General features: G+C 46.6%; 1 protein-coding gene across 3 annotated transcripts in view; it reads left to right on the top strand.

Moving 5' to 3' along the window:
* trio (trio Rho guanine nucleotide exchange factor) overlaps window positions 1-2,115 on the top strand; it is a 441,213-nt gene extending 439,098 nt beyond the window's left edge. For all 3 annotated transcript variants that reach the window (XM_019052145.2, XM_072304973.1, XM_019052154.2), the window contains one exon: window positions 181-2,115. In XM_019052145.2, coding sequence (XP_018907690.2) covers window positions 181-417 — 237 coding nt within the window. In that variant the 3' untranslated portion in view covers window positions 418-2,115. The remainder of the gene's footprint in view (window positions 1-180) is intronic.
* The last annotated feature ends 11,771 nt before the right edge of the window (window positions 2,116-13,886 follow it).

The following is a 13,886-nucleotide window of genomic DNA, read 5'->3' on the forward strand; positions in this document are numbered from 1 at the left end:
TACATTGAATTAATGGGATTTTGGCCGCAGGATCGATCAGAGAAGATGTTCTTATGACCGGTAGGTCGTTTTATGCCATGTTGTGATACCCAATTTCTCTGGATTTGCTTTGCAGATTTTGATATTTTTACAAAAACCAATTTCTTACACACACTGAAATATTTTATAACATTGTTTCAGGTAAATAAAATGAACCTAGAGGAAAAAGTTGCGGGAGACGATGCAAATGAGCTGTTCTTAGTACGGTCGACAGACCCACGGAAACCTGCAATGTGCTACGTTTGTCAGGCATCTAGTCCAGAGGCTCGGAACGAATGGGTCCAAACACTGAAAGAAATTCTGCAGACCCAGCGGGACTTTTTAAAGGCAATACAGTCTCCGATTGCTTATCAGAAGGAACTTACGAAGGACGTCTGATGAACAAAAAGCAATAGTGATTTGTGTTCGTCAAAAGGTACCGAGTTACTTTTGATATCAAATTGAAAGATACCATGTTACTTTTGATGACCCAAGACAAATATTGAGTTGTTGTGATATTAAGTTAATTGTATAAAATGCCATTAGTTATTAGTGATATGTTTTTCCTTTACACAAGAAGTCTTGCAATCCTTTGTCAAAGGCTGCAGAAACTTCTGGTTTCAAATCTAAGTTAACCTGAATCTCTATTGAAATGGAAGTTTGTAATGTCATTCAGATCAAAATTTTAAAATCTTGTTGTTTTGTTCATTTGTTCTTGTATTCACTGTGTCATCTTAAAAAATGATTTTTCACTTTTGAATTAGCTCTTTATTCTATAGCCTATCCTCAAATTTTGGGAACCAAATTTTTGCTTTTTTGCTGTCTACCACTTTATTTGAGGAGATAATTAAGTGTGTGAATAACGACGTAACTATCATTTATTATTCTTCGAGTATTATTTATTAGATCAAAAATTCTTTTCTTGATTTTTTTTTTAAAAAAAGAAAACCTAGTATTTATTTTTTTATAAATTTGATTCTCATTTATATTGACACAATTTTTCAAACCTAAGCTCTCCTTATTTTTTTCATTTGTATCCTATTTCCTCACCATACGTTAATTTCTTTCCTGCCGTCCAGTTTTAGAGTTGTTTTCTGAACCATTATTTTATCATCATCATCACGGATTTCTGTAACTTCTAATTCCACTAGTTACCTGTCGTATTCAGCGTCAAGAAGATCCATTGAGAAAAGTTTTTACTCTAATAATTATCTATAAGTAATTGATTTGAATTTGCAGATACAATTCCAACCTTTTATATCATTACTTTCCTAAAATTGACAATTTTGAAATTAAAACTGTAAATACCTATTAAGGCAAGACTTTGTAAACATTTTGATTGAACCATGAGATAATGGTTTCCTGTTAGGACAAAACTATATTGTATGCAACGCTCTGAAGCATATATTATGCTTTGAAAGGTTTTGACATTCGTTGAACAAATTCCTCAATTGTATTTATAACCTGTAAATAACTTGTAAGTTTGTAATTTAGCTTACGTGACTCTAGGCAAAATTTTTATTTGATAAATCAGAGCGGTAGCTCACTCTATTTTATTCTACAAATCAATACATAAGTGTTAACGGCGCAGATCAGGGCTTGTACAGTTCAACTGAAGTTGAAAAATTGTATTCTATCGAGGAAAATTTGGCAATGGACAAAGGCTCCTTCAGCATTCTTCCTTACCACAGTGTGAAGTAATATTCAGACCCAAAACAGATGAGTCGCAGTGAGATTCAACTGCTCTTTTTTCGATTTGACCCAAGTATGTTAGCCTTAATTGAACTGTGCTAATCCGGTTCTACCGCTGACTTTTTTTTTAAGTGTATACTTGTAATTTATAGTGCCAAAATTATGTTCTTAAAAGTTGGATCTGAGGAAAGTGTACTAGAATTTTGTTGAGCAGGAAAAGGATCTCAGTGAAAGTGAAGTAATTGAATTTAACTAGATTTTAATGATTTTGACCATGTCTTTTAAATTCACTCGCTGGAGACACTCTCATTTTGCAGAGTTTGTGATTGTTTTGTATCCTGATCATTTTAAGTGACTAGATTCTAGTTTTTCTTTCTTAATAAAGACCCTAACATAATTTCAGTACGTTGTGTGGTTTTTCTTTCTCTTTGCATAAGGCCTTGTCTCCACAGGGCGTTTCCATGGGATTTGTCGTAAAGATTAGTCTCACTTGGGAAGTTGGGAAAATATTGACCAACGCAATTTCAATTGAGGCATTGGATGCAAAAAGGGCACTTTTCGTTTGCAGTGTTTCAGAGTCTCATCTAATATTTCATTCATTGTAAGGAGAGTGAATGCATCCATTACACTAGACATTTTACTGAATATTCCTTATAATTCTACAATTTTCTAGGGAAAGAATTCTGGAAAAATCACCCATTGAATTCTTCTCCGAGGCATTAATTCGCAACAGAGATTCTGAAACACCGCAATCGAGAAGTGCCCTTTTCGCATCCAGTGCCTCAATTGCAGTGCCAAGAAGGGTTCCGACAGACATTCAAGATCTAAAAGAGGGAAAAAGAAGTGAAAGCAAGCTGTGTGATATTTTGTTGTTCATTCGATTTTTAGTGCTTCTTTATTTTAAATAGTTTGTTTAGCTCAATATTATCTTAATTCCAGTTCAATACTCGATTTTTACTAATTTATCTTCGTGCGCATACTTCGTGCAGAAACGTGAGAGCCTTATCTTGCAGAGACAGTAACAGTAAAAATTGCCTCAACTCTCATTCCCCCAGCTCAAGCCAGCGACAAATTGCATGAAAACATTTCGTGGAGGCAAGGCTACTAATCAACCTATCTTTGATGCTTTCAGCTCTCAACACTATCTTGAAAAAAGAGCTTGACAGAAGTCAAACTGTCGTATTTAAATCTGAAGGATATTTCTCTATTGTGACATGGGCTCTCTTATTCTTGTATCCGAATGAATATCCAGGCCTAGGTGATAATGTCATCTCCAAAAATGCAGGTCCTAGATACAAAAGCCCCATCTGACAATGAAATAAATGCTTGCTTATGTGGTCTTTTGTAAGTTGATTTTTGAACTACAATTAGCAGAAAGAAACCAATTTTATTTGAAGCTAAAGCCAATTTTATTTAAGAACCAGTTATTTCCAAATTAAACTGAGCAATTTAATTTTTTAGAAAATTTCTTAAAATTTTGAAGGAACTTGTTTCATACTTATTAGGCAGAAAATTCACTGAAACTTGCACAAAAATCCAAAACAACCGTTTCCGTGTAAGACATTAATTCCCCAATTAAATTTGGCAATAGTTGATGTGGCTCTATTTCTTTCTGCTTGGCAAGGTCCATTTAGATTTCAAAAGTTGAGGACTGTTTTTCGGCAAAATATGTTTAAATTGTCAACCTCAGTGGGCAGAATTGCTGAGGATCGCATCTACAGCACTTACTAATAATACTGTAAATTATTAACTGAAGATCAGTATTCTTTTTCTTCTTCTTCTTCTTCTGTTGGTTTATTGCCTTATATTCCTTATGTGGAGCCTACAGCCATCTATAGACAAAATAGATTAGTAGTCCGGGTAAGGATTCGCAAAGAAACAAACATTTATTTACCAATAATGGAAATCAAAGCTGCCTAACTGCCATTTTTCTTTTTTTGGAATTTGTAGAGTTTGACAAAACGCCAACCGCAATTAAAGTAACCAATGGTTCAACGGTGAAAAAAATTGTGCCAAAATGATTTTTTGGTATGCAACTAGTCAAAATCGAAAGTTCTCCGATCTGGCTGAAACCGAGCTAGTCATTTAGAGAATGAGCCGCTGAGTCCAATTTTCCGGTCGGAAAAGCTCCACGAGTCCGCTAGACCGCGCTACCGACGAAAAACGCACTTTTGCAACAGGGCCAGAAACACTCGTTTTTGAACTTTTTTCGGTTTAGGGAGCTCCGGCGAGTCTTGGGACCGGGCGCAATCGACTCTACGCCTCAAACTACGTGGGATTTGACACTAATTTCGAAATTTTTTTCCCGGCCAAAATCGAGAAAAATCGACAGGGGGGTTACATGGACTACATTTTCAGGGTCAAAATCGAAAGTTTTCCGATCCGGCTGAAACCGAGCTAGTCCTCTTGGGAATGAGCCGCTGAGTCCGATTTTCCGGTCGGAAAAGCTCCACGAGTCCGCTGGACCGCGCTACCGACGAAAAACGCACTTTTGCAATAGGGCCAGAAACACTCGTTTTTGAACTTTTTTCGGTTTAGGGAGCTCCGGCGAGTCTTGCGACCGGGCGCAATCGACTCTACGCCTCAAACTACGTGGGATTTGACACTAATCTCGACATTTTTTTCCCCGGCCAAAATCGAGAAAAATCGACAGGGGTTACATGGACTACATTTTCAGGGTCAAAATCGAAAGTTCTCCGATCCGGCTGAAACCGAGCTAGTCCTCTAGGGAATGAGCCGCTGAGTCCGATTTTCCGGTCGGAAAAGCCCCACGAGTCCGCTGGACCGCGCCACCAACGAAAAACGCACTTTTGCAACAGGGCCAGAAACACTCGTTTTTGAACTTTTTTCGGTTTAGGGAGCTCCGGCGAGTCTTGGGACCGGGCGCAATCGACTCTACGCCTCAAACTACGTGGGATTTGACACTAATCTCGACATTTTTTTCCCCGGCCAAAATCGAGAAAAATCGACAGGGGTTACATGGATTACATTTTCAGGGTCAAAATCGAAAGTTCTCCGATCCGGCTGAAACCGAGCTAGTCCTCTAGGGAATGAGCCGCTGAGTCCGATTTTCCGGTCGGAAAAGCTCCACGAGTCCGCTGGACCGCGCTACCGACGAAAAACGCACTTTTGCAACAGGGCCAGAAACACTCGTTTTTGAACTTTTTTCGGTTTAGGGAGCTCCGGCGAGTCTTGCGACCGGGCGCAATCGACTCTACGCCTCAAACTACGTGGGATTTGACACTAATCTCGACATTTTTTTCCCCGGCCAAAATCGAGAAAAATCGACAGGGGTTACATGGACTACATTTTCAGGGTCAAAATCGAAAGTTCTCCGATCCGGCTGAAACCGAGCTAGTCCTCTAGGGAATGAGCCGCTGAGTCCGATTTTCGGTCGGAAAAGCTCCACGAGTCCGCTGGACCGCGCTCACCGACGAAAAACGCACTTTTGCAACAGGGCCAGAAACACTCGTTTTTGAACTTTTTTCGGTTTAGGGAGCTCCGGCGAGTCTTGGGACCGGGCGCAATCGACTCTACGCCTCAAACTACGTGGGATTTGACACTAATCTCGACATTTTTTTCCGCGGCCAAAATCGAGAAAAATCGACAGGGGTTACATGGACTACATTTTCAGGGTCAAAATCGAAAGTTCTCCGATCCGGCTGAAACCGAGCTAGTCCTCTAGGGAATGAGCCGCTGAGTCCGATTTTCCGGTCGGAAAAGCTCCACGAGTCCGCTGGACCGCGCTACCGACGAAAAACGCACTTTTGCAACAGGGCCAGAAACACTCGTTTTTGAACTTTTTTCGGTTTAGGGAGCTCCGGCGAGTCTTGGGACCGGGCGCAATCGACTCTACGCCTCAAACTACGTGGGATTTGACACTAATCTCGACATTTTTTTCCCCGGCCAAAATCGAGAAAAATCGACAGGGGTTACATGGACTACATTTTCAGGGTCAAAATCGAAAGTTCTCCGATCCGGCTGAAACCGAGCTAGTCCTCTAGGGAATGAGCCGCTGAGTCCGATTTTCCGGTCGGAAAAGCCCACGAGTCCGCTAGACCGCGCCACCGACGAAAAACGCACTTTTGCAACAGGGCCAGAAACACTCGTTTTTGAACTTTTTTCGGTTTAGGGAGCTCCGGCGAGTCTTGCGACCGGGCGCAATCGACTCTACGCCTCAAACTACGTGGGATTTGACACTAATCTCGACATTTTTTTCCCCGGCCAAAATCGAGAAAAATCGACAGGGGTTACATGGACTACATTTTCAGGGTCAAAATCGAAAGTTCTCCGATCCGGCTGAAACCGAGCTAGTCCTCTAGGGAATGAGCCGCTGAGTCCGATTTTCCGGTCGGAAAGCCCACGAGTCCGCTGGACCGCGCCACCGACGAAAAACGCACTTTTGCAACAGGGCCAGAAACACTCGTTTTTGAACTTTTTTCGGTTTAGGGAGCTCCGGCGAGTCTTGGGACCGGGCGCAATCGACTCTACGCCTCAAACTACGTGGGAGCTGACACTAATCTCGAAATTTTTTTCCGCGGCCAAAATCGAGAAAAATCGACAGGGGTTACATGGACTACATTTTCAGGGTCAAAATCGAAAGTTCTCCGATCCGGCTGAAACCGAGCTAGTCCTCTAGGGAATGAGCCGCTGAGTCCGATTTTCCGGTCGGAAAAGCTCCACGAGTCCGCTGGACCGCGCTACCGACGAAAAACGCACTTTTGCAACAGGGCCAGAAACACTCGTTTTTGAACTTTTTTCGGTTTAGGGAGCTCCGGCGAGTCTTGGGACCGGGCGCAATCGACTCTACGCCTCAAACTACGTGGGAGTTGACACTAATCTCGACATTTTTTTCCGCGGCCAAAATCGAGAAAAATCGACAGGGGTTACATGGACTACATTTTCAGGGTCAAATCGAAAGTTCTCCGATCCGGCTGAAACCGAGCTAGTCCTCTAGGGAATGAGCCGCTGAGTCCGATTTTCCGGTCGGAAAAGCTCCACGAGTCCGCTGGACCGCGCTACCGACGAAAAACGCACTTTTGCAACAGGGCCAGAAACACTCGTTTTTGAACTTTTTTCGGTTTAGGGAGCTCCGGCGAGTCTTGGGACCGGGCGCAATCGACTCTACGCCTCAAACTACGTGGGATTTGACACTAATCTCGACATTTTTTTCCCCGGCCAAAATCGAGAAAAATCGACAGGGGTTACATGGACTACATTTTCAGGGTCAAAATCGAAAGTTCTCCGATCCGGCTGAAACCGAGCTAGTCCTCTAGGGAATGAGCCGCTGAGTCCGATTTTCCGGTCGGAAAAGCTCCACGAGTCCGCTGGACCGCGCTACCGACGAAAACGCACTTTTGCAACAGGGCCAGAAACACTCGTTTTTGAACTTTTTTCGGTTTAGGGAGCTCCGGCGAGTCTTGGGACCGGGCGCAATCGACTCTACGCCTCAAACTACGTGGGATTTGACACTAATCTCGACATTTTTTTTCCCCGGCCAAAATCGAGAAAAATCGACAGGGGTTACATGGACTACATTTTCAGGGTCAAAATCGAAAGTTCTCCGATCCGGCTGAAACCGAGCTAGTCCTCTAGGGAATGAGCCGCTGAGTCCGATTTTCCGGTCGGAAAAGCTCCACGAGTCCGCTGGACCGCGCTACCGACGAAAAACGCACTTTTGCAACAGGGCCAGAAACACTCGTTTTTGAACTTTTTTCGGTTTAGGGAGCTCCGGCGAGTCTTGGGACCGGGCGCAATCGACTCTACGCCTCAAACTACGTGGGAGCTGACACTAATCTCGAAATTTTTTTCCGCGGCCAAAATCGAGAAAAATCGACAGGGGTTACATGGACTACATTTTCAGGGTCAAAATCGAAAGTTCTCCGATCCGGCTGAAACCGAGCTAGTCCTCTAGGGAATGAGCCGCTGAGTCCGATTTTCCGGTCGGAAAAGCTCCACGAGTCCGCTGGACCGCGCTACCGACGAAAAACGCACTTTTGCAACAGGGCCAGAAACACTCGTTTTTGAACTTTTTTCGGTTTAGGGAGCTCCGGCGAGTCTTGGGACCGGGCGCAATCGACTCTACGCCTCAAACTACGTGGGAGTTGACACTAATCTCGACATTTTTTCCGCGGCCAAAATCGAGAAAAATCGACAGGGGTTACATGGACTACATTTTCAGGGTCAAAATCGAAAGTTCTCCGATCCGGCTGAAACCGAGCTAGTCCTCTAGGGAATGAGCCGCTGAGTCCGATTTTCCGGTCGGAAAAGCTCCACGAGTCCGCTGGACCGCGCTACCGACGAAAAACGCACTTTTGCAACAGGGCCAGAAACACTCGTTTTTGAACTTTTTTCGGTTTAGGGAGCTCCGGCGAGTCTTGCGACCGGGCGCAATCGACTCTACGCCTCAAACTACGTGGGATTTGACACTAATCTCGACATTTTTTTCCCCGGCCAAAATCGAGAAAAATCGACAGGGGTTACATGGACTACATTTTCAGGGTCAAAATCGAAAGTTCTCCGATCCGGCTGAAACCGAGCTAGTCCTCTAGGGAATGAGCCGCTGAGTCCGATTTTCCGGTCGGAAAAGCTCCACGAGTCCGCTGGACCGCGCTACCGACGAAAAACGCACTTTTGCAACAGGGCCAGAAACACTCGTTTTTGAACTTTTTTCGGTTTAGGGAGCTCCGGCGAGTCTTGGGACCGGGCGCAATCGACTCTACGCCTCAAACTACGTGGGATTTGACACTAATCTCGACATTTTTTTCCCCGGCCAAAATCGAGAAAAATCGACAGGGGTTACATGGACTACATTTTCAGGGTCAAAATCGAAAGTTCTCCGATCCGGCTGAAACCGAGCTAGTCCTCTAGGGAATGAGCCGCTGAGTCCGATTTTCCGGTCGGAAAAGCTCCACGAGTCCGCTGGACCGCGCTACCGACGAAAAACGCACTTTTGCAACAGGGCCAGAAACACTCGTTTTTGAACTTTTTTCGGTTTAGGGAGCTCCGGCGAGTCTTGGGACCGGGCGCAATCGACTCTACGCCTCAAACTACGTGGGATTTGACACTAATCTCGACATTTTTTTCCCCGGCCAAAATCGAGAAAAATCGACAGGGGTTACATGGACTACATTTTCAGGGTCAAAATCGAAAGTTCTCCGATCCGGCTGAAACCGAGCTAGTCCTCTAGGGAATGAGCCGCTGAGTCCGATTTTCCGGTCGGAAAAGCTCCACGAGTCCGCTGGACCGCGCTACCGACGAAAAACGCACTTTTGCAACAGGGCCAGAAACACTCGTTTTTGAACTTTTTTCGGTTTAGGGAGCTCCGGCGAGTCTTGGGACCGGGCGCAATCGACTCTACGCCTCAAACTACGTGGGAGTTGACACTAATCTCGAAATTTTTTTCCCGCGGCCAAAATCGAGAAAAATCGACAGGGGTTACATGGACTACATTTTCAGGGTCAAAATCGAAAGTTCTCCGATCCGGCTGAAACCGAGCTAGTCCTCTAGGGAATGAGCCGCTGAGTCCGATTTTCCGGTCGGAAAAGCTCCACGAGTCCGCTGGACCGCGCTACCGACGAAAAACGCACTTTTGCAACAGGGCCAGAAACACTCGTTTTTGAACTTTTTTCGGTTTAGGGAGCTCCGGCGAGTCTTGGGACCGGGCGCAATCGACTCTACGCCTCAAAACTACGTGGGAGCTGACACTAATCTCGAAATTTTTTCCGCGGCCAAAATCGAGAAAAATCGACAGGGGTTACATGGACTACATTTTCAGGGTCAAAATCGAAAGTTCTCCGATCCGGCTGAAACCGAGCTAGTCCTCTAGGGAATGAGCCGCTGAGTCCGATTTTCCGGTCGGAAAAGCTCCACGAGTCCGCTGGACCGCGCTACCGACGAAAAACGCACTTTTGCAACAGGGCCAGAAACACTCGTTTTTGAACTTTTTTCGGTTTAGGGAGCTCCGGCGAGTCTTGGGACCGGGCGCAATCGACTCTACGCCTCAAACTACGTGGGATTTGACACTAATCTCGACATTTTTTTCCCCGGCCAAAATCGAGAAAAATCGACAGGGGTTACATGGACTACATTTTCAGGGTCAAATCGAAAGTTCTCCGATCCGGCTGAAACCGAGCTAGTCCTCTAGGGAATGAGCCGCTGAGTCCGATTTTCCGGTCGGAAAAGCTCCACGAGTCCGCTGGACCGCGCTACCGACGAAAAACGCACTTTTGCAACAGGGCCAGAAACACTCGTTTTTGAACTTTTTTCGGTTTAGGGAGCTCCGGCGAGTCTTGGGACCGGGCGCAATCGACTCTACGCCTCAAACTACGTGGGATTTGACACTAATCTCGACATTTTTTTCCCCGGCCAAAATCGAGAAAAATCGACAGGGGTTACATGGACTACATTTTCAGGGTCAAAATCGAAAGTTCTCCGATCCGGCTGAAACCGAGCTAGTCCTCTAGGGAATGAGCCGCTGAGTCCGATTTTCCGGTCGGAAAAGCTCCACGAGTCCGCTGGACCGCGCTACCGACGAAAAACGCACTTTTGCAACAGGGCCAGAAACACTCGTTTTTGAACTTTTTCGGTTTAGGGAGCTCCGGCGAGTCTTGGGACCGGGCGCAATCGACTCTACGCCTCAAACTACGTGGGATTTGACACTAATCTCGACATTTTTTTCCCGGCCAAAATCGAGAAAAATCGACAGGGGTTACATGGACTACATTTTCAGGGTCAAAATCGAAAGTTCTCCGATCCGGCTGAAACCGAGCTAGTCCTCTAGGGAATGAGCCGCTGAGTCCGATTTTCCGGTCGGAAAAGCTCCACGAGTCCGCTGGACCGCGCTACCGACGAAAAACGCACTTTGCAACAGGGCCAGAAACACTCGTTTTTGAACTTTTTTCGGTTTAGGGAGCTCCGGCGAGTCTTGGGACCGGGCGCAATCGACTCTGCGCCTCAAACTACGTGGGATTTGACACTAATCTCGACATTTTTTTCCCCGGCCAAAATCGAGAAAAATCGACAGGGGTTCGACAGGGGTTACATGGACTACATTTTCAGGGTCAAAATCGAAAGTTCTCCGATCCGGCTGAAACCGAGCTAGTCCTCTAGGGAATGAGCCGCTGAGTCCGATTTTCCGGTCGGAAAAGCTCCACGAGTCCGCTGGACCGCGCTACCGACGAAAAACGCACTTTTGCAACAGGGCCAGAAACACTCGTTTTTGAACTTTTTTCGGTTTAGGGAGCTCCGGCGAGTCTTGGGACCGGGCGCAATCGACTCTACGCCTCAAACTACGTGGGATCTGACACTAATCTCGAAATTTTTTCCGCGGCCAAAATCGAGAAAAATCGACAGGGGTTACATGGACTACATTTTCAGGGTCAAAATCGAAAGTTCTCCGATCCGGCTGAAACCGAGCTAGTCCTCTAGGGAATGAGCCGCTGAGTCCGATTTTCCGGTCGGAAAAGCTCCACGAGTCCGCTGGACCGCGCTACCGACGAAAAACGCACTTTTGCAACAGGGCCAGAAACACTCGTTTTTGAACTTTTTTCGGTTTAGGGAGCTCCGGCGAGTCTTGGGACCGGGCGCAATCGACTCTACGCCTCAAACTACGTGGGATTTGACACTAATCTCGACATTTTTTTCCCGGCCAAAATCGAGAAAAATCGACAGGGGTTACATGGACTACATTTTCAGGGTCAAAATCGAAAGTTCTCCGATCCGGCTGAAACCGAGCTAGTCCTCTAGGGAATGAGCCGCTGAGTCCGATTTTCCGGTCGGAAAAGCTCCACGAGTCCGCTGGACCGCGCTACCGACGAAAAACGCACTTTTGCAACAGGGCCAGAAAACACTCGTTTTTGAACTTTTTTCGGTTTAGGGAGCTCCGGCGAGTCTTGGGACCGGGCGCAATCGACTCTACGCCTCAAACTACGTGGGATTTGACACTAATCTCGACATTTTTTTCCCCGGCCAAAATCGAGAAAAATCGACAGGGGTTACATGGACTACATTTTCAGGGTCAAAATCGAAAGTTCTCCGATCCGGCTGAAACCGAGCTAGTCCTCTAGGGAATGAGCCGCTGAGTCCGATTTTCCGGTCGGAAAAGCTCCACGAGTCCGCTGGACCGCGCTACCGACGAAAAACGCACTTTTGCAACAGGGCCAGAAACACTCGTTTTTGAACTTTTTCGGTTTAGGGAGCTCCGGCGAGTCTTGGGACCGGGCGCAATCGACTCTACGCCTCAAACTACGTGGGATTTGACACTAATCTCGACATTTTTTTCCCCGGCCAAAATCGAGAAAAATCGACAGGGGTTACATGGACTACATTTTCAGGGTCAAAATCGAAAGTTCTCCGATCCGGCTGAAACCGAGCTAGTCCTCTAGGGAATGAGCCGCTGAGTCCGATTTTCCGGTCGGAAAAGCTCCACGAGTCCGCTGGACCGCGCTACCGACGAAAAACGCACTTTTGCAACAGGGCCAGAAACACTCGTTTTTGAACTTTTTTCGGTTTAGGGAGCTCCGGCGAGTCTTGGGACCGGGCGCAATCGACTCTACGCCTCAAACTACGTGGGATTTGACACTAATCTCGACATTTTTTTCCCCGGCCAAAATCGAGAAAAATCGACAGGGGTTACATGGACTACATTTTCAGGGTCAAATCGAAAGTTCTCCGATCCGGCTGAAACCGAGCTAGTCCTCTAGGGAATGAGCCGCTGAGTCCGATTTTCCGGTCGGAAAAGCTCCACGAGTCCGCTGGACCGCGCTACCGACGAAAAACGCACTTTTGCAACAGGGCCAGAAACACTCGTTTTTGAACTTTTTTCGGTTTAGGGAGCTCCGGCGAGTCTTGGGACCGGGCGCAATCGACTCTACGCCTCAAACTACGTGGGATCTGACACTAATCTCGACATTTTTTTCCGCGGCCAAAATCGAGAAAAATCGACAGGGGTTACATGGACTACATTTTCAGGGTCAAAATCGAAAGTTCTCCGATCCGGCTGAAACCGAGCTAGTCCTCTAGGGAATGAGCCGCTGAGTCCGATTTTCCGGTCGGAAAAGCTCCACGAGTCCGCTGGACCGCGCTACCGACGAAAAACGCACTTTTGCAACAGGGCCAGAAACACTCGTTTTTGAACTTTTTTCGGTTTAGGGAGCTCCGGCGAGTCTTGGGACCGGGCGCAATCGACTCTACGCCTCAAACTACGTGGGATTTGACACTAATCTCGACATTTTTTTCCCGGCCAAAATCGAGAAAAATCGACAGGGGTTACATGGACTACATTTTCAGGGTCAAAATCGAAAGTTCTCCGATCCGGCTGAAACCGAGCTAGTCCTCTAGGGAATGAGCCGCTGAGTCCGATTTTCCGGTCGGAAAAGCTCCACGAGTCCGCTGGACCGCGCTACCGACGAAAAACGCACTTTTGCAACAGGGCCAGAAACACTCGTTTTTGAACTTTTTTCGGTTTAGGGAGCTCCGGCGAGTCTTGGGACCGGGCGCAATCGACTCTACGCCTCAAACTACGTGGGATTTGACACTAATCTCGACATTTTTTCCCCGGCCAAAATCGAGAAAAATCGACAGGGGTTACATGGACTACATTTTCAGGGTCAAAATCGAAAGTTCTCCGATCCGGCTGAAACCGAGCTAGTCCTCTAGGGAATGAGCCGCTGAGTCCGATTTTCCGGTCGGAAAAGCTCCACGAGTCCGCTGGACCGCGCTACCGACGAAAAACGCACTTTTGCAACAGGGCCAGAAACACTCGTTTTTGAACTTTTTTCGGTTTAGGGAGCTCCGGCGAGTCTTGGGACCGGGCGCAATCGACTCTACGCCTCAAACTACGTGGGATTTGACACTAATCTCGACATTTTTTTCCCCGGCCAAAATCGAGAAAAATCGACAGGGGTTACATGGACTACATTTTCAGGGTCAAAATCGAAAGTTCTCCGATCCGGCTGAAACCGAGCTAGTCCTCTAGGGAATGAGCCGCTGAGTCCGATTTTCCGGTCGGAAAAGCTCCACGAGTCCGCTGGACCGCGCTACCGACGAAAAACGCACTTTTGCAACAGGGCCAGAAACACTCGTTTTTGAACTTTTTTCGGTTTAGGGAGCTCCGGCGAGTCTTGGGACCGGGCGCAATCGACTCTACGCCTCAAACTACGTGGGATTTGACACTA

This window comes from Bemisia tabaci, chromosome 10 (assembly GCF_918797505.1).
Source record: "Bemisia tabaci chromosome 10, PGI_BMITA_v3".
Lineage (NCBI taxonomy): Eukaryota > Metazoa > Arthropoda > Insecta > Hemiptera > Aleyrodidae > Bemisia > Bemisia tabaci.